Here is a 27174-nt window from a genome sequence, read left to right as displayed (position 1 = left end):
ATCAGGAGCCACAAAACCTACTTTATCTTCACAATAAAGACAACAAAATGTATAAAATTCTATTCTTCGTTAAGATCTAGTGAATAATTATCTTAACTAGAAGTTTTTTTTTAATTTATGAAATTGGACAAGTGATGTTATAGTTTTTATTTTCACTAATATATTGGCAAAGATTTTCCAAAAAATTAATAATATTTGCAAAAATTTGAACAAATTGAAAAAGACATTAAAAATTGAAAAAATTGAAAAAAACTGAAAATTTTCAAAAAAAAAAATCTGAAACTTAATGGTTTTTATTTTAAAATAATTTGCAAAACTTTCAAAAATATTAAAGAAATTTGCAGAAAATTCCAGAAATTTTAAAGTTTCCAGTAATTTCAAAACTTTTCAAAAATTACAAAAACTTTAAAGAAATAAAAAAAACTTCAGAATTTAAAAAAACATTTTTTTTTTTTTGAAAAATCAGCAGTTTCAAAATTTTTTTGAAACTAAATAAATTTACAAAATGTTCACTATCTTTTGAACTTAAAACAATTTGGTTAAAATTTTAAAATACTAAAAAAAAAATAAAACAATTGCAGGAATTTAGAAAAATGCAAAAGTTTCAACAATTAAAAAAATAAAATTGCCAAAAATTTGAATCCAAATATTTGCAAAAATTTCTCGAATTAAATTAATTTGCAAAGATAAAAAAAAAAATTAACTTAAAACAATTTGCAATTTTAAAAAAAATCCACAAGTATCAAAAAAAATACAGGAATTTTATAAAACTGCAGAAAATTTTTATATTTAAAAAAAAAAAAACTAGAATTTTATTACACATACTGATTATATTGCTCAATCCATCATTTTTGTTTTTATCTGTTTGCCACTTATCAATCATGTATATTAATCTGGCACATTGTCAGTTAAATGAATCCATCCAGACAGAATTAAAATCAGTATTTTCTTCCAGATTAGTCTTTTTGTAGATGTAGTTATCTTCCCAGGGCTGTAAAACTTGAGGTTAGCCACAGGTGCATGGAAAGTTGGTGGGCTGTTGATGTTGTAGGAGGTGAAGTAGAGCGGTGGCAGGCTTTATTGACAGATGGGATGAAGATTTAGTCCAACTAAATGTTAACGCTGGATTTTATTTAGTGTCAGCGTCTTAAAGAAGAAAAAACAGCTGATCCAGCCTGAAGAGGAGAGACGTGAGGAAGCTGACGTTCAAAGGAAACATCTTTGTGTCTTATTCCTGTTTGTCTTCTGGGAGCAGGAGTCTGAAGCTTTGAGAAAGCAAAGACAAAGTGTGACACGTGTCCGTGCTGTAGGAGGAGAGCTGTATAAAAATATAAGATGTCTCTGGTAATATTTGGAGAGATGAAGTCCTGGCTGGGCGCTCAGGGATCCTCTGACAGCTCTCTGATGGTATCAGCGTGCCCAGCTCCAACTCCCCCATGTGATTCACATCATGTTTAAATTGAAAAACACAGTTTGCCCAGGATCATAAATATTGTGTTGGATGGTCTGAAATGATCTAGAGTCACACACAGCAGCAGGCGTCGGCTGTAACCCGCTGGAAAAGGAGGGAAAATCATCCCGTTTGTCACGTTTATTCGCTCGCCGCTTGCAGCTGCAAACTGCTGACCAAACACTCCGAGCACGTTTAGCTTTTCAGGACTCATTTTAAAAGCCTTCAAGTTGTGCCTCTGTTTAAATAGCAGAATCGATCCACACCCACAGTGATAGCGGGGGTCTGCGTGCTGCTGCATGTGTGGGGCCGTTACAGCCGGGGGTCACGCAGGGGTCACCAGGCGGCAGTGGCAGCGCGCCGCAGAAGATCCCAGCCGGGTTTTTATTCACTTATCACTCCTCCACTGCTTCAGTTCATCAACCCAATGATTCAATTTGGAGCAGAGAAATTACAGCGCAGCGTTTCTGAGCAGGTGGAGTCGGGCTTTCTCAGGTAACGGTCCAAATGGATCCATGACACGGAGCGAAGACGCTTCATTACAGGAGCGTCCAAGAATTACACACGACCGGAGTCTGACGAGGGCCTGACCTGGTCTGCTCTGGATCAGTGACACGCAGTCACAGTTAAAGCCGGTCCACCTCCTCTGATCTCTGTGTTCACTTTTTATCACGTCAGGTTTTTATTTGATGAGGGATTTCGTGTTTGGTGGTGTGGTGCTGGAGCTGGAGGCTCGTTGTTGGATCTTTGTCTTCCCAGAGTCAGAGTTTGTATTGCTGACAGTCAGTTGAACTTGTTCCCAGTCAGGGTTCAGCTCTGGTTTTGGGTCTTGCATCTTGAATCCACCAGATCTGTCTGCAGTCCGACTCCGTTCTGTTTTGTGTTGCCTACGTTTGCCTGACAGACAGCCGGAGTCACAGACCGAGGAGTTCCCCCTCCATCGATCAGTCTCTCTTCATCCATGTTGGGCTGTAAAACCTCAAACCTATCAACTCCTGATCTGACTCTGCTTATTACATCTATTTGTTGTTGTAGTCAAAATAAACACAAACTGATTTGGACACTCTTTGTTTTATTTTGAAAGTCTCTGGGTGTTTTTAAGTAGTTCTTGGTCAAGACTTCCTGTCCAGCTTGATCCTCTCTACGCTGATTTTATGGGTCACAGCTCCGCCTCCAGCAAAAATAGGACGGCTGCCGATTCAAGTCAGTAACTACCAGAATTATGACCGAGTTAACGAGTTTCTTTCCGTCATGAGGGACGACTCTTAAATTTTCCCAGTTAGGAAGTGTTTTTTTGGTTTTTTTTCCAATGCGATGCAATTGAACGCAGTATTTCCTCCAGGCCGTTCAGGTCTCAAAGTGCAGACAAAAACACAAATCAGAATCAGAATCACCTTTATTTGCCAAGTATTTTCAAGAATACAAGGAATTTGACTTTGGTTTAAACTGAACTCTCTCAGTACAATTGTTGCGAATAGAAAGACACGAAGAGAAACACGAAATATTAACAAAAAAAAAGTAGAAAAAAAGAGCTTATAGTAGGAAAAATAATAATAATTACAATATTAGATGAGGAGATTTTTACAGAGTAGAATAAAAATATAAACACAATTAAAGTTAAAAAATAGTGCACTAGGGGATTAGTCATCATGATATCTGACCAATCAGAATGACGTAATCATTTCCTGCTATTGACCTGATAATTATTGGTCTGGTAGTTACTGTGCATCCCTAACAATCAAACACATATTACTATTACTGTATAATTATTATTGCTGTTATATCATACATGATGTTTGTACCTCAGGCTGTTTTAAAGTGATCCTCCAGGATGGAACAAGTTGGGTCCTATCACAAGGTTTAGGGCAGAAATTACCCCTACAGCAGTGTTTTTGTGCAGCAGAAGCTCAGAGCGCTCGCACCAAACACCCCCTCCCTGCTCCTCTGCAGGTTTCCTCTGCACTCAGATGGGGCCATATTTTACTTGACCAAAAACACAAATAAACGGACTCCCACTGAAAAAATCTGATATCAGTCTGCATTCACGCTTTATTCAAAGTAGACGGCAGGCCGTCCTCGCTCTCATAATCACTCATCTTTACGTTGTTATTCCATAATTCGTCCTGGCAGACTACCTGCGTTTGTTTCTATCTGGCACGCCGCGACGACACGATGAGAACTAGAGCCTTATTTAGCTGTGTTTTTGTGTGAAAGTTCAAGTATCAATTTTTGGTGCTCTTGTGTGTGTTTATCTGGTAATAAATATTAACTTGTTTAATCTAATTTTTAAAAAAAAAAAATCAATTTAAAGGGGCTGTGAGGAGTTTGAAAGTGATCCTGAAAAAGTTTCTCCTCTAGATATCTGCCTGATCCTTATCCACACTTTAACATGAGATTATCAGCTCCACTATCGCTGGTTACAGGTTATTTTAAAGCACTACTTCTTATCTTCCAGTTGGGGTCACCAGGACCGGATTGATTTATGGCACGTTTAAGTCTCCATGACAACACCACGCTGACTGATGAAGTTTAGCAGAGAGAAGAGAGATCTGTGTTTTTCTCTGCTGAAATGATTTCTGTGATTAATTTTGTAGTGATGGTGGACACTGGAGCCTAACTGTCAGACAGAAAAAGAACAGAAGAGCAGAAGAAAGAGAAACAGGAGAGAGACTGAGCACAAGCTAAAGGCTAAAACACAAGCTAATGTGTTAGTGCTAATGTTGCCTCCAACCCACAGTCATCAGTTATTCTGCAGTGGTCTGTTCAAACTTGAGAGTCTATCAATAAAATGAAGAGCCAGGTTACGTTAGCTCTGCTTGGTGAGGTTGGAGTTGGTAGATGAGCTCTGGTAGGACAGAACCAGGATTCACTAACGTTACACGTTACACACACGTCTCAGAGCACCGGGCTGCTGAAAGCACTACATATAGCTAGCTGCTACAATGTTTGCTTGTTGTCACATTTCAAACCTTAGCGCTACGTAACTGTCCTGATAAATACCTCACCTTGACGTGTTGTATCAGGTAAAAGGTTGACTTGAACAAAGAAAAGAAAACTTGTTTTGATCTGATCGCCATTTGATTCCAAAACAAACACACGCCTCGCTGAAAGTCATTTAAGACAGTGTGCTGAGACTCCAGGCCACAAGGTGGCGAGGGAGAGCAGTCAAAGCAGATCCTCCTCACAGCATATTTAACATGTTTATCTCTCAATATATAACCCTGTAATGCTGCGTTTATGTGCAGTAGGAAAATCTCCTACTCTTCCACTCCCTCACAGTCACAGGGATGCGTTTAGGGACTGTTTGATTTTACGTGAACCAGCACTACAAAGGGAGTTTGGTGTGTAGCAAACCTGATATTTTACAATAGAAATAAACAGCATGATACTTTGTTGTTGGGAGATTTTAAACCAGCTGGTTTTAAAACTCTGATAAACTTGGAGCTGATGAGCCTGAGGAAAGTTTTTTGATGTGAGTTGAAGTTTTTTTTTTTCAGGTTTGGTTTATTTTGATGTGGTTTTATACTTAGTAACTAAGTGGTTTTCCTCACTCCAGCTCAGAGAGACCCCCCAAACACTTGATATAGTGTCTGACTGCGAGCTTGATCAAATATGTAGACTTAGCTCTAACGCTGATGTTCTGCGGCGCAGACCGTCGCTGACATTTCCCAGCAGCTTTACGGCGCACATCAGCGATTTATCGTCTGTGTGAAATGGCAGACGTTACACATTCCCCTGTCATCACTCTGCATCTGATATTCAACCTGACATTTTGTTAGTCACCTTAAATCTCTGCTGGATTCTGGGACTGTGTGTTATTGCTGGATATATGTGCTAATGTGTCTCACAGAGAGTCGCTGCAGCTGCTATCACGCTGACCTCCAGCTCCGTAATGAATTGGGAAAAATGGAGGAAAAAGTGGCTGTGATAGGTAATTTCCTGCTGAAGGTTCCTGCTCAGGTGTTTAACTGATAGTGCTGCCAAAAAAATCAGAGCTGGCGGTGAAACGGGGGAGGGTACACCTTCCAGGTATGAGGAGGAGGAGGAGGAGGCTGTAATCTGTGTTTTTAAAGACCTCCTCCAGCCACATGCCTCTGACAGGAAGCTGCTCGTTTACACACACACGCTAATTGATGCCCTTCAATCTTGTCATGGCGTCAGCCGCTGAGGCTCCGCACGCCGTGTGATCAGAGCGCGCTCAAAACAAAAACACATTCATCATTATCATTAAGCAGAGCGCCGGGCTGGCGTTACCTCAGACGAACCCGTTTAGCAGCGGCGTGAATACGTCACCAGCCTGATTGAGCCGTGTCCGCGCGGCGTGTTCGTCTCTGCAGCTGGTTCGCCGCCGCCCGGCTGGACGCTGAGGTTTTCCTCAGGCTCGCAGATCCGTCATGTTCAAACTGTCATGTTAATTGGTTCGGCTTAACTGAGCCGGATCTGCAACATTTCCTGGATGTAAATTTTAGCCTTTGACTTTGACGTGCTCAGGTGTGACTTCCAATTACAGGCGGCGAGGTTTGAGGGTTTGGACGCCGTGAGAGGACGCTAACACGGCGTTTTAACATTTCCCTCTCTTAAGTGACTCTGACTAAACTCTGGGCCCGTTCTGCTCCAGGTTCCTCTCCCTCCCTCCACCGTCGTCAATAAACGGCTCTGACAGTGGCACATTTCGTCTCGGCGCCGCGCGTTTAGGCTGCTTGTTTTTTGCAGAGGCAACATCAATACTTAAATATTGAGGGCAATTGTGATCAAATTGAATGAGTGTAGCCTCGAGTGCTCTCATCAGCTCATCCAAAGGCGAAACAACAAACAAGAAAAGAACAAAACAAGAGGAAAATGGACTGTGAGAGGAGCGGCGGGCTGCTGAGCTTTCAGAGCGGAGCAGATGAGACGTTACGTAAGGATTTCATGTTTTACTGTTTGTTTCAGAGACGGAGAAGCTTAAACTTCTCTGAAGCTGGAAAAAAAAAAAAAGCAATCATCTCCTTTGAGGCTCTGGTTAGAGATATGATTGCTTCCACTTCCTCTTTGGACTGGATTCTCCTAAAATAGACCGGGCTCCGTCCCACGGTTCTGGACTAATGATGCCGGTTGCTACAGCATCCAAACATCCCCACAGTTTGTCCCCTCGCCTCGCCGCCGCCGCGCTTTACTCGAGATGTTTTAAGTCCAAAGGGCGTCTGAACACAGCGTCAGATCTCGCTGCAGTCTGGTGATGTGTGTGTGTGTGTGTGTGTGTGTGTGTGTGTACCTGGCTCGCCCACTGTTGGAAGTGGGACAGCCTCTCAGTCTCTCGGTCTTTGGGGGATCTCTGGGAGGGAGCGGGGAATAAGGTTTTGATCAGGACCAGCTGTCACTTCTGTCCTCAGCAGGTCTGTGAAAAACCACTTCCTGTGCAGGTTTAATGGGTCTGCCTTTAACGAGCGGGGAGCTTTAAGTAGTCTCTGTTCAGCTGATACAGTTTAGCTTCATGATGTAGATTCACTCCTTCATTTGTCCAAGACGCCATCGCTCAGCGTCACCGTCAGGGCGAGTTAAAGAGACGGGAACATGAGCTCGTGTCGGTGTGATGATGATGAACTCTGTCATCACTGATGCTCTAAACGAAGACAGCTTCATGTGAAAACATCAAAACCATTAACGGGTTAAAAACTGAAAATCAGGAACCTGACACACAGAGGACTCTCACCCTGATCACACACCATCACTAACTCAACCTAACATTTATTTTAAAGGGTCTCAGAAGAAAGAAATGGAAGCTAAATCACTGCTAACTTTATTTTGCTTTATTGAACTTCTTCCCGTTAAAAAATGAAGGATTTTCTGTAAATATGTGAAGCTGTGGTGTCAGTCAGAAAGTGTCACAATTTGGGAAGCTACCTGGATGTGCGGCCATATTGGAGGTACACGAACATAAACAATGAATGGACGGAGATAGAAGTGTGTGGCAAAATGTGATTTTAAGACATTTTATCTGCCAACAAAAGTGGAAAAACACACAAAAATCTCTAGTAGGGATACACCGATCCAACTTTTCTGGTTCCAATATCGATTCTGGTACCTGGGCTTTGGGTATAGACCAATACAGGTTCTGATCTGATACCAGTGTTCAATAAAAACCTGCCCACCCTATTGTAGGATCAGACTGGTTAAGTTTGGGTAAAAGGCAAAAAATGAGTAAAGAGAATCTCTGAAGTTTATCTCTATTTAAACTATGAAAAAATTAAAAGTTTAGCAGCAAAAAAAATCAGTTTTAAGGTTTATATCCTCTAGACGGTGATGCAGCAAAAACAAAAACAAAAACAAAAAAGTGCATCAAGGGTAGCATTTCTAATCCAGTATCTAAGAGCGTTGGAAAAAAAAAAAAAAAAGGCAGAGAGCTGGTCGCACCATGGGTTGGCCCCTTCCCACCAGATCCCACCAATCAGTATCAGTGCAGGCTTGATCTGTACTGAAGGACTCAATCAGTAAGAAAAAGAGAGATTTTTGAAAAACGACGCCCAACAAGTGGGAGAGACCAATATGAAGAGTTAGCATCGTTATCATCATCCACCCAAAGGTTTGAAAATACAGATTTTACTGCGATAGTTTTCATAGGGGAAGGGGGTCCACAGAGTAAATAACGGTTTTCTGGGAGAAGCTAACTTAAAAAAGCCCCTGAAAGACTCTGAGTTTGACTTATGAACTATTTATAACCATGAAAAACCTCTTAATCAAAGTTATACTCTATCATTTTAGTAAAGTGTGATTTTCAGATGCTACGGAGAGAGAACATGACCTACCTGACAGGAAATGCAGACTTGAATGTTGAGATTAACATTTTATCCTCTTTTAAAGACACATTTTTATAGATGTGCTTTTATTGGAGATTTTGGCTGAGTGTGTTTTAATAGCCAAATTCTGCTTTTACTTTATTTTTTATTCAATTTTTAACCAACAGTATTTTAAATCCTTTTAGATTTTTATCCTTTGTGTTTTAACTTGTTTTAATCCTTCATGTTTTTATTTTCACAGATGTTTTTCTTTCTTTTATTGGTGGTGGTTCTTAGTCTTTTATATATTTTAATATTTTTCCCCACATTTCTCTTTTACCTCTCTTCCTCTTTTTTCTCTTCTACTTCTTTTTACTGGTTGTTTTTGTGATGTAAAGCACTTTGTAACTTTATTTTGAAAAGTGCTATATAAATAAAGTTTATTATTATTATTCTTAATGACAGATTATCGCCGTGGAAACCCTGATGGAGCTAAGCTAGCCACAATATTCTCTGTTCTACTCTTTGACAACTGTTTGCACTTCTAACCCCGATCTGGTTGTCAAAAGAACATAAAAGAACATAAAATGTTCTTTTATGTTCTTTTGCTCAATTTTGCGCCTCCAATATGGCCGACCTCGAGTTGATTACATCACTTGAAAACACTTTACACACAAAGCCATGAAACCAGACTTTTCCAAAATCTTCACTTTGGATGGAGTTTTTAGAAAACATTGTTTTTAATGACGTAAACCTACAGTTCTGTGTGGATAACAGGCCCTCACGTATAGAAATGAATGAGCTTTACTAGATACAGGTGGACGTGGCCTCAGTCATGGCAACATCAACACTCTTACCCCTTACACTCAGCTTCAGGTCAGATCTGACAGAGTCTCCTGTGGGTCGAGGGAAATGTTGTTTTAGGAAATCTTGAAACATCTTGATCAGGTCACGTTTGTATTTTTTAGTGGAAAGTGGTGACACCCTCCTGTCCCCTGAGAGATGGTTTCTCTCCTCCTCTGGTTTAAAGGCTACAGCTGGAAACAGTCAAATGAAATGTTTTCTCTCAGTCTGAACGATTATTGCAGCAAAAAACGCAGTAATTTATCATTTTGTGCGAGAATAATCCCTGAAAACCTGCGAGATCAATTCCATTTTGTTGTGAGAGTGCCTCCAATATGGCCGACCTCTGGGAAAATCCTCCTATAGAAGTGATAAACAGTAAAACCAACAAAACTAGCATCAGAGTTTCAATTTTTAGCTTGTTAGTCTCCACAAATACAGAAAAACTACATAAAAACTTCAAACAATCAATGTTTTCACTTCATCTGACCTCTGCAGGTAGAAATAAACGGTCAGTTTCGGGCTTTAACAAGCTCAAAGTGGATCTGAGTTTGGATTTGTTGGATTTCACTTGTTGCTGTTCACAAGGAAATAATCCTTCTTTGTGAAAAATAGTCCATTGGTTATTTTTCAAACAGCTTTCCCAACGTAAACACAACATGAATGGTGACACATCCCAACTATTAACCCAGTCCCACCCACTCTAGATGGAAGTGAACAAGAGTATTAAGAGACTAGCGCCTTAGAGTAGTTGGATAAATAAATAATAAAGCAAGTTGAAGAAACAGAAACCAAAACAATAAACAAAAACACCTTTTTATTATTTTTATTTTTATTCTAACCTTTGATTGACCTCATGGCCAGTCAGGGACACCCAGAGAGACACATTTTGCCCGTGTCTGGTCTAGAAAGTCAGACTTTAGAGCTTGATCCTCCAGATCTCAGGACTCTGGGGTGAAGCTGCTGCAGTGTTTCGTATGGAGACCCCGTACAGAGGAGGAGGAGGAGGAGGAGGAGGAGGAGGAGGAAAGCCCCCGCTGAAGGCTCCGTCTCCTCGCTCGGTGGTAAAGGTCAGATTCAGAGAAAACAGAAACCATCTCTGCACCTTCACCGAGACAGATCAGATCAGGGAGAACAGCAGCAGCTCTGGGTTTGTTTTGCACCTTCACCGTGACAACACAACGCCTCCCACTCCCAAACAGACCCACTAAGACCCTTGGCTGCGGCCTGTGGGCTTGTTTATGTGTGCCAAACATGTCTGCAGACCCACTTGTTGAGCGCGGAGCGGAGGATGAGTCAGTGCATCTCTTCCTCTCCTCGCCAAAGCAGCGTCTTTGTTCTTTGTAATCACAAACATGTCACTCAGGGTGTAGGAACGATTATTCACTGCCAACTGACCACACTATCTCTCACTTCAAATGTCCTGACTGACTGTAGCTGACGAATATTCGCTTACACCCTCCATTGATATGTGAAACCAGAGTTACACCTCAAAACAATTACCTTTTATCATCAGCGCGCGTGACGGCGAAGGCGCCGGGTTACCAGGAGCACGTCCAAACGTTTCTGAAAGAATATTCGCACGTGGAGAAGTCTGCAGCTTTTATCTCCCATCATTAATTTTCTAAAAGCTGAATGAAATATGTTTCCTGAGAAAGCCGATGATTCACTGCACAATATTGAGGGAAAACAAAAAGATGACACATTTCTCCTCCTCACACCTCGGCGTCCTGACGCCCGTGTTTCCAGGAGTTGTTGTTGAAAAGCATCATGGCGGCCGTGCTGGAGTCTTTCACGGGCGCGCTCTGAGGACGTACGATGAGTGGACTCTCAGAATAACTGATTGTATCTGACGTGACGTGGAGGAAGCGCTGGCCGAGCCGTGATCAATCCAAACGAGCGGCCGAGGGGGGCTTTATTTCCTCTGCCAGACTTCATTAGGGGGAGCTCGTCTTCTCTGGAGACGTTTCCTCCCCAAACAGCTTGGACCCATTAGTATCAGCGCTGTGAATCAGCGTGATCCCTCACCTCATCATTCCTGTAAAACACCCTGATCCGTGCTCTGACAGACGGACTGAAACACGCCTCAGAACACGCGTGCGTCTGCGCGGCGGGCTCTTCAGGCGGGAGGAGCCGTGATTATCTGCAGGGATTAGCTTCTGTCTTAACAAACACTAAGGTTGGCCGTGATTCGGTGCAGACTCGTCCTGAATGATGAATCCACCTTTTAAGAGACGGCCGGACACGCTGCGCTTTGTGAATTTTTATGTGGAGTGGGTGTGAAATGAAATTTCTCCACTCGTACTGAGGTCATGTACTCTAAGTCAGGCAGGAAATGTGTTTGAAAGGTTGATTTTCTACTTTTTTATTCCTCTGCTGGACGGGGATGATGTTTCTGCTGCGCTGGATGGATTCTCTTCACTCTTTCAGGAATTATCCAGCGTTTAAAACATTAACGGTCACATCCTGCTGTTAGATAATCAAACATTAATCTCTGCAGTCCTCCTCCTATGGCACAAATCTCCTCCATGAGGTGAACCGTGATGTGAGTCTGAGGCAGTAAACAGCAGATGGTTAGCGTAGCCTCTTTAGCGCTAAGGATTTTATTTACCTACCCACCTGAATGACCCTGAGTGGAGATGTGCAGCTGATACAGAGACTAAAAAAAACACAAGATGTAGAGTTTCTCAATTAACTCTCTCAGTTAGTTGTAGCCTTTTTTGTTTTTATTTTCAAACTATTTTATTTGCACTTAATTTAATTTATTTATTTAGTTTAATTATTCTAATTAACTTATTTATTTATATTTGTAGTCTTATTTATTTTGTTTTGTTATTCTAATTTATTATTTAAATATTTGTATTCTTACTTATTTTATTTCAATTAATTTAATAATTTAAAAGTTAATTGAATTTATTTCTTTAACTTATTAATTAATTCATTTTATTTATTTGTTTTTATTTATTTATTTATTTTGAGGGGGGTGCAGTTACCCTAGCTGTGATTTTTGCTGAATACTTTACTGTGATAAATACTGTGTATTTTACATGCTAACTATGTTAAATATGCTGTAAATATGTTTTGTTCTAAACTAATTAAACTTATACTATTTAGTATTTTATTTATTTATTTATTTATTTTCTATTTATTTATTAATACTTGTATTTATTTTATTTTATCATTTTTAATTTATTTATTTATCAATGTTTGTATGTTTATTTATTTTATTTTAATTAATTTAATAACTTAATAATTTACTTATTATTATTATTATTATTTTTATTATTTATCTATTTATATATTTTGAGGGGGTACAGTTACTCTAGCTGGGATTTTTGCTAAATACTTAACTATAAAAAATACTGTGTATTTTTCTTGCTTACTATTTTTGCTGTAAATATGATTTTTTTTTCTGCAAAAAGCACTGGCTGACAAGACAGGTTATTTCTTTTACAAGACTATAAAAAAAGACAAAAAAATGTTTTTAAATAAAAGCACAGAATAACAACTGACATGCAAGTGTTAACATGTCAGGATTATTATAGTTAATGAAAGCATTTGGGTTGAAATAAAAATAAAAATGAGGCTTTACATTTAATAAGGAACTGAAATTGTAATGTGAGTTAATGGAACTAAGTAATATCAGCTAAAATTATCAAGAAAATGTTTTCAGTTTTCATATTTGTCAATCTGTCAGGAGCTCTGACAGGCTGCCAACACTCCTGATCTTAGAGGAAGTCTCCCACTTTTTAACCCTTTCTCCAGACTTCATTATCCTTCAATTTTAAGTTTGGTCCTGAGATCCCTAATATTTTTAAAAGTCAAACCAAATCCTGTACTTGTGCCTTGTATCAAAAGCTCAAGAGACATCCACCCCTCTCCTGTAGTTGGTTTGATCCAAAGACGCAACGTGAGAGCTTCTCTGACTGTGATCACACAGACACACAGGCAGCGTAACACTTGATGAGCAGTTTATGAGAGCATCAGCTTTTTTGTTTTTGTTTGTTTTTAAACCTGTTGACACATGTCATGAGTTAAACTCTCACTCTGGTTAAAAGTTGATTCATCCTGTGGTTCTTCCTGATGTTTCTGACATAAGCTTCATGCTCTAGCATAGCATCCTCATCAATAAGTAGAGTTCAGAGCTGCGTGAATCTTAAAGTGAGGAGTCTGACTGTTACTATTGTCCAGATTTTAAGGGACTATACTTCTTAAAATTTAATAGACTTCATCTGGAAGGATGCTAAGAGCTGGTACGGCAGTGGACACAACTCGTCTCTTTTTCTTTCTGTGTTTATTGGTCACGTACACACAACAATCATAGTCCGATAAAAAGTTAAAGAAACAGGTTGTAAACCTGAAACATAAACACACAAAACTCAAAACTAACTTAAATAAATTCACCTTTATCTTTAAAACACAAATTCCTTTATAAACACTAAAAAATATCACTTCCAGTTCTGAGGATGAATCCAACGAAAATGAAACTTAAGGTTATTCACACATGGTGATAGCCCTGCCCTCCCCATGCACACAGCACATGATCGACGATCGTTAATTAGACGAACATCAACAAACTGCGAGGTCAGAGGAGTCGTTCAGCGAGCGCAGAGAAATTAGCTTGTTTATCAACGTTTTGATTTCCGCCCTGACACTTTAGCTTCACATGATCCATGACTGATTCCCAACCAGAGCGGAAACACAACACAGCATTAAGCTCGAGCAGTTTCTATTGTTTTCTAATGACGTGTTGGACGATTAGCATCCAACCAAACAGGGACAATAGCTCCTGACGTTAAGGTAACCTTCAGCATCGTGCATCTGTCCCGTGGATTGGACATGCTCCAAAGATGCACGGCACATTAGCAGAGACGCCGCAGCTCGTGTCCACACAGTCTGAAGGTGATTTCCTGTCTTTATTTGTGGCATGTTCGCGCGCTCTGTGATCACCAGCTGCTCCGTGGAGTTCAGTCAAAGAACAAAGTCCTTGAAAGGTGAAAAAAAATCTTTATCCATTTATTACTGTAAGAAAAGACGGATTATAATGAAAACTAATACTCCTTCTGGTCAGCGTGCTATCCACAGATATGTTTAATATCCCGTTACAGGCCCAGGAGTAAGCACAGCTCTGAGGTGTCAAGAGACAAACATAATCCAGAGGGAAATTACCCATCAGGAAGGCAATACTGTTACTGAGATGCAATTACCAGGCCACTTGTGAGACTTTCAGGCCGGCATCCTCGGGTGCACGGCGGCGTGTGAGGGGGGTCGATATGTGCAGAGCAGCTCTTATGTTTTGCAGAGTAAATTGGATTCTTTGCCGGAGAACAGTTAATTTAGAATATGTCCAAGATGCAAATGATTGATGTGACTCTATCGTTACAACTGTAGGTTTGGGGGAGCAGGGGGGAGACACAGGAAGGAGGGAAGGAAAGGAAAGGAGGGGAGGAAAGGAAGGAGGGAAACAGCTTTTAGTGCTGGAAGCTCTGCGTCTCTGGATGAAATCGTTTGGATTTGGTCCAGATGTTTCTGCGTTAACTCCTGAGCCAACATTACTTCATTCGAGGAGGAGGAGGAGGAGGAAGGGGGGGTGTCTCGCTTTGGATTCTTCCTCACTTTACATGATATTGTCCCTCCTGAGCTCCTGTTTGTGAGCCGTTAAACACACGGTGCGTCTCACAGAGGATTTAATGTACCAATTTAGCTCTGAATCACATCGCCTACAAACAAAGAGGAGCGCGCGTTGGAACGAGCATCAGTGTAAACATTTGATAAGGATTTGCTCCAGGCGCATGCTATGCTTTATTATTGATATGAAAATAGAAACTGTAGGAACAAGCTTCTCCGTGCACGGGAGAAGCTCTGCGCCGCCACATCCTCGAATATTTGTGGCGAGGGCGAGCGTCTCCCTCGCGTCGTACTGTAAATCAGTGGATCTGATAATGAATGTGGCCTTGACCCTCCACGCCGCGCCACGCCGAGCGCAGAGAGGGGAAGAAGAGAGGCGCCTGAGCCCGGTGGATTGGACGTGCTCGTGCAGAAAGAATCAGAGTGTGAGCCATGCATGCATAATAAATGTATGACAAAACAATACCCCAGGCGCCGGGTATTAATGATATGCAGCGCACTCATTATTAAAGTTCCCAAACAGCTCCTGGAGTAACACAGATGGAGTCAATTAAGCAATGAGCATACTTGCTTTGCTCGCCGTTTCATCTCCTTTCTTTTATCTCCGAATATTACTCCCTGGATGTAATTAGCTGTATGTTTCTCCCTGCTACATAATGTCCAGTGATAATAACAGCTATTTTCACTTGTAATTTCAAATAATGCTCTGCTTAATAAATGTAGCTCATTTGCTCACACGGTGTCCTTGGGTATTTCCTCTGCGCGCGGCGAGGTGTGGAGGAGAAGCCGAGCTCAGCTGATCTCCTCTCTCTCCTCTTCCTGCAGGGACCTGATGCCTTCGACGCTGGAGGGGCAGATCACCATGGAGAAGACGCCCAGCTACTTCGTGACCAACCACGCCCCCAAGCGCATCCACACCATGGCCAGGGACATCAAGCTGATCATCGTGGTGCGAAACCCCGTCACCAGAGCCATCTCAGACTACACGCAGACTCTGTCCAAGAAACCGGAGATCCCCACCTTTGAGGTTCTGGCTTTCAAGAACCGGACGCTGGGTCTTATAGACGCCTCGTGGAGCGCGCTGCGGATCGGGATTTACGCGCTCCACTTGGAGAGCTGGATGCAGTATTTCCCTCTTTCCCAAATGCACTTTGTGAGCGGGGAGCGGCTCATCGTGGATCCGGCGGGGGAGATGGCCAAGGTGCAGGACTTCCTGGGCCTGAAACGGATCGTCACGGACAAACACTTTTACTTCAATAAGACTAAAGGATTTCCCTGCCTGAAGAAGCCGGAGGACAGCAGCACTCCCAGGTGCCTGGGCAAATCGAAAGGAAGAACTCACCCTAAAATCGACCCGGACGTGATCCGCCGGCTGCACAAGTTCTACAAACCCTTTAACATGATGTTCTACCAAATGACGGGCCAGAACTTTGAGTGGGAGCTGGAGGAGGACAGCGAACCTCACGGCTCTCAGGACTAGGACGCGGCATGGCAGCGGCTTCAGCCACACCACCAGCCTTCAAAAAGCAAACTGTGTCTCCCTCCCTCCGTCCGCAGAGAGGGCTCCAGCACGCCAACCAATCATGGCTGTCTTTGCTGTGTCTGTACCCATTAGCAAGAGTTTACTGAAACGCTTTTCTCTCCTTCAATACTCATGTGGTTGATGATGGCCAGTGGTTACTGTACATACCAAACATAAAATATATTTATATTTGTGAAAGGAGATGATTTATTCATTTTGTTTTTAAGCGTAGAGCTGAGATCAATCTGTCGACGATGGCGATGCATGCGATGAGTTAAGTGTCCTTACCTCATGAGCCCTGAGGGCAGATCTGCCTCTTTCTCCTCCCTTTACTTTCCTGCAGTTTGTTGCCCTCACGCCCACTCACCAGCACTCACCACGAGCAGAGCCCGCTCTGTCTCAGCGCCATGGAGAGCTCTGTATCACCCCACGGAGAGTCACGGACGCACGGTCCAGTGATCCTCCGACATGTGCTCATCCCTTCGTTTGTGGAGACAATCCTTTTTCTTTCTGTGTCAGTCTGAGTTTACCAAAGTGTTCATTTCCTCTGTGTCACTCCTCTGGTTGCTCTGCACTCATTAATTGCTCACATATTCAATAAGAGAGCTGATGTACAGTCGGTCAATAATTGGATTGTTTCGCTGCATAGCTGCACATTAGCATACTGATGACCGCGCTCCCAGACGTGCTGCAGGATCCCTGCTTTTGGCAGAATTTAACAAATGAATCCATGTTCGACAAATTTGAAGGGTTAACCTTGGGCCTGGGCGATAAAATGATAAAGATATACATCCTGAAATAACAAGGAAGACATGGTCGATACAATTATTCTTTAATGTTTTAACATACGATTGATTATCCAATCATATCAGGGAGGTGGAGATGTGACTATAATCGTTTAGCACTCGCAGAGTGATTTATCCAACCTGAAACTGTTAGCGATCACTGTTTATGTATTTAAATTTAGCTCGTTTGAAAGGCAGGCGCAAACCGGCACAGTGTTACAAACAGCTGAGGTCATCCTGGTGTGGTGGTGCAATAAAAGACCGTCAGAAATAAAAAAAAAGTTGAAACATTTCATCTCTAACAACGCCATTTCAGAGCTTTGGTTTTATTTTTCCATCTCTTGCGTTCTCCAGAGAGCACAGGAGATGAACCGCCCTCACCACTACCACTGTATGACCTCTGGACTGTTTCCAGGGCGTTTACGCTCAATGTCAGCCCAGACACAGCACCAACCAGCTGCTTCGTGTGCGTAACGTAAGTGTCACGGCGGAGGGCGCTCGCCATATTAGACACAGCTCTCACCTGTAACCCAGATTTCTCCATCTCCATGGCTTCAAACTTCTATGGAAAACTGTTTGAGCATAAAATTGACATCAGTGATATCTCCCATGGTTCAACTCTACTAGTACTCAATTTTGGTTAACTAGTGCACGTGTAGACTTTAGTAGCGAAGTAAACTTAGAAAATGTTACTAGTAAAAACTCAAAGCTGTACTAGCACTAGGGTGGTGGGAGAAAAAAAAAACAAAATACAATTTATATTGAGAATTTTTGTTTGACATATCAAGATCGGAAAATAGTTTTTTTTTTTCCCAAATTCCAATTCTTCATTTCAGTCTTTGTTTATAAATTTGATTGGACTGGTCTAGTGCTGAAAAATGCACCGATATGAAAATTTGGCTGATACTGATTTCCAATATTAATATTGCTGTTTTGGCTGATAACCGATATTTACCAATATCGATATTGGCAAAAACAAAAATAAAAACAAAAACAATCTGAGATGATGTGTCGGGGTAGTTTAGAGAGAAAGAGCAGCGGGAGTGAGAGAAAAGACGACCATGGAGAGGATCAAAGGATGTTTTGTCTGTTTTTTGGATCAAAAACAGGAAGTGAGATATAAAAGAAGAGAGTCCACTCTTCTTAGGTAGTTTTCGTGTTTACAGTCAGAGAAAACAAGATTATTTGGGTTTTGAAAAATCGTTCAAGATGCTCTGAAAATGGCCAGCAGCTAATGAGAAAATATCAGGCGATACTATTAAAACTGATACATATTGTGAATCTTTATGTAGAAAAATAAATAAATAAAAGATAAAAAATAAAAAAAACAATAAAAAATCCAAGAATCACAATTTTAAATTGAATCGCCAAAATTTGCAAAAGAATCAAATCCTGAGGATAGCACATCGTCCCAGCCCGAACAGATAGTAACACAAATTGTCCATTGGTAAACGAATTTGCTTTACCAGTAAGGTCTACTCACGCACTAGAGCACTAAAAACCTATACTAGCCAAACAAAACTATGGTTAACTAGTTATACTGGTAAACTCAAAATATCTCACTAGTTAAACTAGTTCTACAGTTTCATTTGTCAGATGCTCTTTCCCAAAGCGACGTACAACAAAAGCAAGAATTCAGACAGAAGGAAAACCGAGTTAGTGCAACAACAGTGCTACAAGTTATTCAGCTGCAGATGCTGCCATTAAGAGCAGGATTATTTTTTATTTTTTTTAATCATGTAGAATCATGGAGCCAACAAACCACAATTAATTGCAACAACAATATGGTTCACCTTTCAACAACATTCGGTAATTAATGCTAAAAATTCCCTGAGAGCTGGTCTGAGACCTCCTGACTCTTCCTACCCCTGAGGACAAAGAGGAGAAGGCTCAGATTAAGGTCTAAGTGTTCCCTGAACAGATGAGTCTTCAGACATCTCTTAAAGTAGAAAGAGACTCTGTGGATCGTATAGAGTTAGGGAACAACAGAGGAGAAGAGTCTGGCTAGAGATTTGGAGCCGCGCTGGGCTGGGAGCACCAGGCGTCTTTCACAAGCAGAGGGTAGAGGACCAGGAGGAGGGTAGACCTGGATGAGGGACCCCAGGTAGACAGGAGCTGTTCTTGTTTTATAAGCCAGAAGAAGAGCTTTGAATTTGATTGGAGCTGCTACTGGAAGCCAGTGAAGAGACCAAAATTCAGTACATGTACTTAAAAGTAAAGTACGAGTAGAGCTGAACTATGGCTGATATCACTGATATCAAGTTTTCGCTCAAACAGCTTTCCATTAACTTCATTTTTTAGCCACTCTACCCTCCAAACTCTCTACGGTGACGGCAGGTCGCACACGCTAAACCCTCATTTTACAGAGGGCGGGACACACCTGTTATCAATCACCTCTGACAAAATAAAAACAAAATTAAAACAAAATAAAATTCGTTTTTTATTTCTCTAAAGTAGTTGTTTAATTTCCTTAGTACAAGTGTCACATTCAACCTCTGACAAAAAAAATAAGCTTCTGACGTCTTCCCGACTCACTGAAGAGTAACCGAGCCTTTAAGCTTGACAAACAGTTATTTGATTTACACTGTGATAAATATCAGCTGATATGAAAAGAATGATCCTGATTGGATGTTTCCTCGTATCGCCCAGCCCTCGTTAGCCTCTGATCAAAACAACCCAAACTCTCCCAAACCGTCCCTTAACTCCTCGACCGTTTCCCCGGCGACCCGCGGCGTGTCGAGTAATACGTGTCAACGAGGGTGAAGAACAACAGCAGCGAGCAGAAGTTTGTTAAGCAACATCTGCCGCGGCGCGCGCCTCTGTCGTTAGAGATTAATGGCGTGTTAAATAAACCGCTGCTGCTGGAACAGTGTCAATGTCAGAGCGAGTCTGCTGTGAAGGAGCGGCGCTCCACGCCCGCCCAGGTAGATCACAGAGCCGTTAGCGTGAGCCGTTAGCGTGAGCCGTTAGCGTGAGCCGTTAGCGTGAGCTGTTAGCGTGAGCGCCACCTGAGCCAGATGATGTGTGCTGTAACCAGAGGCCTCCTCCCAAACACTAACAGGGTCTTTCTGCTGTGAAATGCTCCTTTATTTTTCATTCTGCATAACGCGCTGTGCGTCTGTTTGTTGTCTCTGGACTTTTCATCAATTGAGACAATCAATCAGTCAATGAGTCAATAAATACAGTCTGCTCCACACCGCTGCCTGCTGCAGCTATGATGCATTGCTCTGTTAATCCTCCTGCTCTCCGGCCGCGGACGCTGGATTGCTCCGCTCTCTGCAGACCTCTCCGTCACCCTGGGGAGGCCCGGCACCAGCAGCTACTTACACAGAGCCATTGATTCAATCAGAGTAAGCACTGCACCGCTCTTTGTAGCTCCAAACCTCCACACTTCGCTCAGAGGCGGCCTGCGCTGTCGCTCGCTCTGAAACCTGCCGTAAAGAAGATGTTTGCTGCTCCATGTTTTAATCATATGTTCAGAAAAGCTTTAATCCGTCTATTAGCTCATGATTTTCCCTGGAACACGTGTAATCCAGCTTCCTGAGCAGACAGTCCCTCCCCTCGGTGCAGAGACCCTCACAGAAACCCTCAGCAGCGTCTGAGCCTGATGTTAAGCACATGAGGACTCCATCCTCCACCTATGAATATGCACCCCGCTGTCATTTGCATTTCCAGGATCACACACGCCAGGGAATTCCCCCTCCCGCTGACGGAGCCGGGATCCAACCTCTCATTAGCAGAAACACACACACCTTCTCTTTCTACCTCTGCAGGTTTGGAGGCAGGCGGCTTGAGTCTGAGAGATTTCCTCAGAGAGTTTCGTCTCTCAAAGACACGCTAAGCTGTCCTTCACGTGTTCCTCCCGCTGGGGGTCACACTGAACCGAGCGAGGAGTGTGGCCTCCTCTTCGACCTGTCACTGCCTCAGTGTCACCACTTCAAAATAAAAGCACACATTCATATTTGTCCGTCATTTCTGGATGTTTGAAGAGTTCAAACAGTGACTCGTGCTGACATGAAGATATGAACGCTCGGGACGTCAAGGTGAGTCGTTCAGACCTCTGATCCAACACACGGGAGAAGTCTGACGGTAAATACCAGAAACGTTTGCTAATCAAACAGGAAATAAGAAAAACAGTCATGTTTGGATGATGCACCCCACGTACAGAGGCTGTTTCCTGACGTCCTCCATCCACCGTCTGATCCTCTCTGAATAAAAACCCAAATACTGATACTAGAGGTCGACCGATATGGGTTTTTTGGGGGCCGATGCCGATGCTTTCCAAATTTGGGCAGCCGATGCCGATATGCATTGCCGATTTTTCCAATTTGATATTCAGGCCGATTGTTAAATAAATATATATTTATCACATTTTTGTGAAACGCAGCAATTTCTGAGCAACTAAAAGAAATCTATTACAACAAGTGGTGTCCAGTCCTCTAAACATTTATTCAGCTTTCAAAACAATGAAATATTTTGTCTGAGTAAACACACAATGTAACAAGCAGTAGTAAACATTCACACTCTTCTTAAAATGTCAAAAAAGAAATTTAAACTCATTAATATAATTTGAACTAAAGTATGTAATGTATCCAAGTGGTTCCACAAGTTTGAGGTGTCACCTTTTTTGTGCCTGATCAAAAATTGCGTCATTTTATACAACGGATCAAAAATCGGCTTTTTAAAAGAAAATACGGCCGATGGCCGATAGAGACAAATGTCCAAATATCGGCCTGATATATCGGCAGGCCGATATATCGGTCTACCTCTAACTGATACTACTCCAAACATATAAAAACACACAGTGACATGGGAGAACCTTGGAGCTGCTAGCGTGCCCAGCGTCACGTTACAATAGATCCTAAAGTCCAGTTCATTTGGCCGGTGTGACCACGAGACTTCAGAAATGTCAACTTTGAGAATATATTTTCCTACTTTTATTCACCGCTCAATAGTTATCATATTTGTTAAAAATAGGAAAATATTAACAAACAAAAGTCAGACTCACACAAGCAGGTTGTTGCTAAAAGCAGAAGGTATTTCAGGGCTCTGTCAGCCAAGGTGAGAAACTCTTGTCTTACATGTAGCTGGTAGTTCAACAGAGGAAGAGTCTCAAAGTTCAGCTCAGTTTTTAGACAATTTAATAACTAGGGCTGAACAATTCATCTAATTTAAACAGACATTGCAATGTAATACATCATAAAGGCTGCAATTTATTTATTTTTTGAAGTTTTAGAGTTTATTTTAAAAGAGCAATCCAAAAGCTGACATATTTTATTATTTCAGCTAAAAGTTTTTTTTTAGTTTCATTTCTGCACTTTAGTTTCTGTTTTACTACTAATGAGAGATCATTGATATTTATTTTCACACAGTGTTTCTTTTTCATTTCGTAAAACAGTGCATGCCACATGTTGACATTTTTCAATAGTTAAGCCAGAGATTTGGTCTTATTCACATTTCTGCAGTTTATTTAGTGTGACATTCATAGAAGAGAGGATTCATATTTACTTTTTAGATTATTATTCATACTAGGCCTCTTGTTCTGCTTGAAGTTCAATCAATCAGTCAATATTCTACTGTGATTGTAATAGTTAGATACGTTGATCATATCAATTCATGCATCGATTCATCTCATTACAGGAAAGACTTGTTTATATGTTACAGTATCCTTTGTTGTGTTGATCATACTATAGCACAGTTTATTGCTTGTGTTAAATAAATAATGTAGAGGATAAACACCACCCCAAAAAAATCGCATGCTAAATCGCAATATAGCTCTGAAAAACTCAAAAAGTTGAAAGACGTGGTCAGATGGTGAAACTGATAAATACCAATCGGTGTAACCAATATTTCTCATAAAAAACTGATATTGTGCAACAAAGTTCCTGTGAATCTGGTTTTATCAGCCTACTACACTGTAAAAGAAAGAAATTTAAAATGATTTTAAACCAACTGACACAAAAATAGTAAGAAAAGTCTAACAAACCCATCCCATCGAGTTCAGAAGTGAAATTTTTAAAATCTACTCTGAGATGATATTTCGCAACATACAACTTATGTCACCAGTACACTGTCATAACTTTTGGAAAGGTGAATTATTAAATTCTTTATAAATGACAGAAATGTCATAAAATACTACGACACCAACAGAAATGCAAATGACGCATTCGAACAAACAGAAAACATGTTTTTCGAACAAGTTTAAAGCAGATTTTTGATGTTGACGTTTATTTACCACCAAAACAAAAGTAAAGCTGCATGTAAGATCAAACTTCAAACTCCCCCAACAATATTTTTCCTCTTCCCAGATTTAATCTCTCATGAACCTGTCTGAAACTCTCTACACGGTTTTCTCTGTCAGAAAATAAAGCATCCAGTGTTTGTCAGGGACGACCTGAGGAACACAACCTACAGCTAAAAGCATCAATCTGAGCTCCATCAGACAGACCCTCGTCATTTCCATATCTGCTCAGCGCTGAGCTGAAGAGCGCCCTGCAATCAACACCTGCTCCTGAGTCCTGGTCTCAACAGTTCCTGCAATTTGTGCCCAGCAGAGTGGGCATCGTAATCATTTCATCTTCTGCTGCTTCCTGAATCAGGAAGTTCCTCTTCAACCGTCTGTGGAGAGGAAAAGCACCCTCTCATGAATCTGCACTCAGAGCCAATCCCTCCTCTCCGCGCGGTGATGGGGGTCCACAATCCAGACTGAGTCCCCCTCAGCGTCTCCATACGGGACTCAAACAGGCCCCACACGAGCACACCCAGCTCCGCAACACCTGAGCTACTCCAGATCCACGTTATCAGAGCTCGATAAGAAGGCTGAATAAAGATCTGAGAGCAACAGGTCAGAGAGGAGGAGAGGAAGGAGATAGGAGAGGAAGGAGAGGAGAAAGGAGATAGGAGAGGAGAAAGGAGATAGGAGAGGAAGCTCTTATCATCAGCGCCGCTCTCCCCTCCTCTGAGCGTCGACCATCAGCCCGTTAATGAGCCGCTGTGTTTAAAGACAGTCTGAGAAAAGAGACGCTCACAGTCATCATCTAATCACCAATTAAAGAGTCATCAGCCAAAGATAAACCTGTTGATAACACCGACCAATAAATGAGCCATTCATAATTAATGTATGTTTAATGAAATCAGCTGAAATCACATCCAACGCTCGCACTGTGCAGCCCCAACGTTACACTGATACACGGCAGCTGGATGCTAATAACACACGACTCAGCGTTAGCTACTGACGCTAACAGCAACAGCAACAACAACTACAGCAACAGCAATAAAAACAAAAAAAAACAGCAAAAACAACTACAGCAGCAAAAACAGCAACAGCAACAAAAACAACAGCAACAAAACAACAGCACCAAAAACAACAGCAACAAAACAACAGCAAAGACAAAAAAACAACAACAATAGCAACAAAACCAACAGCAAAAACAAACAGCAACAAAAACAAAAACGACAACAACAAAAGCAACAGCAACAACAAAAATCGGCAACATTGACAACAGACACATCAACCAAAACAACAGCAACAGTTAAACAGTAACAGAGAAACAATAAAAACAGCAGAAAAGAAAACAACAGCAGCAACATCGTCCATAAAAACAGCAAAAGCAACAATTAAACAACAGTATGATCAACATCAGCAACAACAACTTAAACAGTAACATTAACAATTACAGCAACATCAGCAAAAGTAAAATCACTATTAAGACAACAGCAACAGCAACAATGACAACAGCAATTAAAAAGCAGCAACAGAAATAAAAACAACAGCCACATCTAAAGTAACGGTACCAGCAGTTACAGCAACAGAAACAGCAACTAAGGCAACAGAAACAAAAGAAACATTAACATAAGCATTAGCAACAAAAGCAACAACAACAAAAGCAACAGCAGCAGAGAAAACAACAAAAGCACCAACATCAGTAGAGGCAACAGCAACAGCAGCAGCAGCAGAAGCAACAACTACAGCAGCAGCAACAACAGCAGAAGCAACAACTACAGCAGCAGCAACAACAGCAGCGGCAGCAACAACAGCAGCAGCAGCAGCAACAACAACAGTAGCAACAGCAGCAGAAGCAACAACTACAGCAACAGCAGTTTAAACAGAGGAAAGGATTCAGACTTTTAAAAAAATAAAATTTATATATATTTTTTTACCTTTTGTTGCCTGAGGTGGACTTCAGTTGCTGAACGTAGGATGGACTCACTGTCTGTAAAATAAAAAGTTGCAGAGTTGGTTTCAGGAGCAACTGCAGAGTTTTTACTGACAGATGTTAAAACATGAGCTGCTCATTGACCCAGAGGAGGATCTGAAGCTGCTCTCAGCTCTGTGAACGGTCAGTCTGAAGCTGAGGAGCTACAGGTGTTAGCTTCACTGAGGAGCAGAAACTCACCAACCGTCCATTCCTCTCCCAGTGACGGAGCTGCACCGTCACTGACCGCGGGCAGCGCGCGCACATCGAACTCTTCCTGTCGTCACAGTAGTTCGTTCTTTCGGTCCACGCGACGTTTCTCTGTTCCCCTCCGCTCAGAGCCTCAGAGGGTTTTTAACCCGCAGCTGACAGCTCTGTCTGGGTCTCCTACATGTCTGAGCCGAAACACGGTCCGGTCCAAAACGCGGAAACAGAACGCACCTGATGAGCACGAGGGATGATGAGGTACGGCGGCCCAAAGTGGCCACAAGACGAAACGTGTTTAATTTATTAAATTTGATGTGTTTATTTTAAATAAAGAAATAATTTTATTTATTTATTTATTTATTTTAAATACAGAGATAAATTATTATAGAAAATTATTAATTTATTTTAAGTAAATAAACAAAAGTGAATTATTTTAGTGCTGAATTGGGTGAATGTAAATATTTGGTAAATAATTAAATAATTGGTCAAATAATTAGTATATAATTGAATGATTTAATTAATTTCTTTATTTATTAAGTAATTTATTTATTTTAAATAAATAGGTAAATTAATCAATTAAGAAAATTAAACATGTTTGGGGTGTAGTATAGAAAATTGTTTATTTTAAATAAATACATAAAATTTATTTGTTTTAAATAAATAAATTTTAAAAATTAAACACATTTGGTGTTTATTATAGAACATTGTTTTCTGTAATATTTTCTAGGCTATATTATTGAAGATCATTTAAATAAATTAACAAATAAATAAATAAATAAAAAATTGTGAATTAATTTAGTGCTGAATTGGGTGAAAGGAATTGAAATGTTGAGAGTATTATTTTTATTTTATTCAAAGATAATCTGAAAATGTCTGAATTCAGGAATAAATCTGTTTCTAGGAGCCAACCTCTTTAACCTTTGCATGTTAAACTGGCAAACATGAGAAAAGACAAGTTGTTTTTCTCTGTTGGGATGAATCAAACGCGTCTAGTTCTCCATAAATCTGCTGATCTGGTGTCCTGCAAATGTCTGATCCATCCTGTTAGCTCTGTATCTCACCTGCACGTGAACCATCCAGGAGGATCAGAAACCTGAAGGACAGCCGGTCTGGAGGAGCAGGACGAGGCCAGAGCGGGGACTTGTCATGATGTCCTCGCTGCTGGCAGACAGGCTCTTTAAGGTGGTCCTCTGTCACCTTGAATCAAGGGCCGTCATACAGCTGAGTGGAGGGGCCCGGGCCGCAGTGTCAAATTTCCTCAAGGTGCAGGAAGAGGACACTCGAGGAGTGAGAGCGAAACTGGAATAATCTCATTTTTATATATTTTCCTCTTTGTAATCCAGGTTTAGCATAACTATGAAATGCGTTGTTACTAAATGTTATTCCTCATGGACCTCAAGTCCCTTTGACTACACCATCTCTACGACAGTGGGTGACGGTGCTCATGGGAAAACGGACTCTTCATCCTTTAAAAAACACCACCAGCTCTGGATACTCCTCCCTGAGACTTTAGACGAGTGTAGACCAAAGAAACCCTCTCTGTTTGCTGCTCGTTGCTCAGAGCTGGCTCCTCGTCAGGCCGGCGTTCCCAGAGGTTTATTTGATCAGCAGCGGAGAGCTGAAGGGATGTGTGCAGTCTGTCAGTTTCTGATTCCTCAGCCGTTTCACACAAGTTGTGAAAGTGATAAATATTTGTAGAATAAAGGTGGAAAAATGTGAAAACTGCAGATCTGAGCGTGGTGAACCACTCTCTGTGAGTTCGTTTATGTAAATGTTGATGGAGACGTGC

General features: G+C 41.3%; 1 protein-coding gene and 1 long non-coding RNA gene across 2 annotated transcripts in view; one reads left to right on the top strand and one right to left on the bottom strand.

The window, feature by feature from the left end:
- hs3st4 (heparan sulfate (glucosamine) 3-O-sulfotransferase 4) overlaps positions 1–16396 on the top strand; it is a 122648-nt gene extending 106252 nt beyond the window's left edge. Inside the window, exon 2 of the mRNA XM_074695896.1 lies at positions 15502–16396. Coding sequence (XP_074551997.1) covers positions 15502–16156 — 655 coding nt within the window. The 3' untranslated portion in view covers positions 16157–16396. The remainder of the gene's footprint in view (positions 1–15501) is intronic.
- The window catches only part of LOC141809080 (uncharacterized), a 110166-nt gene extending 84611 nt beyond the window's left edge, over positions 1–25555 (bottom strand). The window contains exons 1-2 of the long non-coding RNA XR_012599981.1: positions 25380–25555; positions 25144–25196 (exon numbers count right to left, since the gene is read on the bottom strand). This is a non-coding gene — a long non-coding RNA (uncharacterized LOC141809080). The remainder of the gene's footprint in view (positions 1–25143; positions 25197–25379) is intronic.
- Between the last annotated feature and the right edge of the window lie 1619 nt (positions 25556–27174).

Source organism: Halichoeres trimaculatus, unplaced genomic scaffold (assembly GCF_033239565.1).
Source record: "Halichoeres trimaculatus isolate MK-OKI-2021-1 unplaced genomic scaffold, fHalTri1.1 fHalTri1_scaffold_20, whole genome shotgun sequence".
NCBI classification, from domain to species: domain Eukaryota; kingdom Metazoa; phylum Chordata; class Actinopteri; order Labriformes; family Labridae; genus Halichoeres; species Halichoeres trimaculatus.
This window is presented reverse-complemented; position numbering and strand designations above follow the sequence as displayed.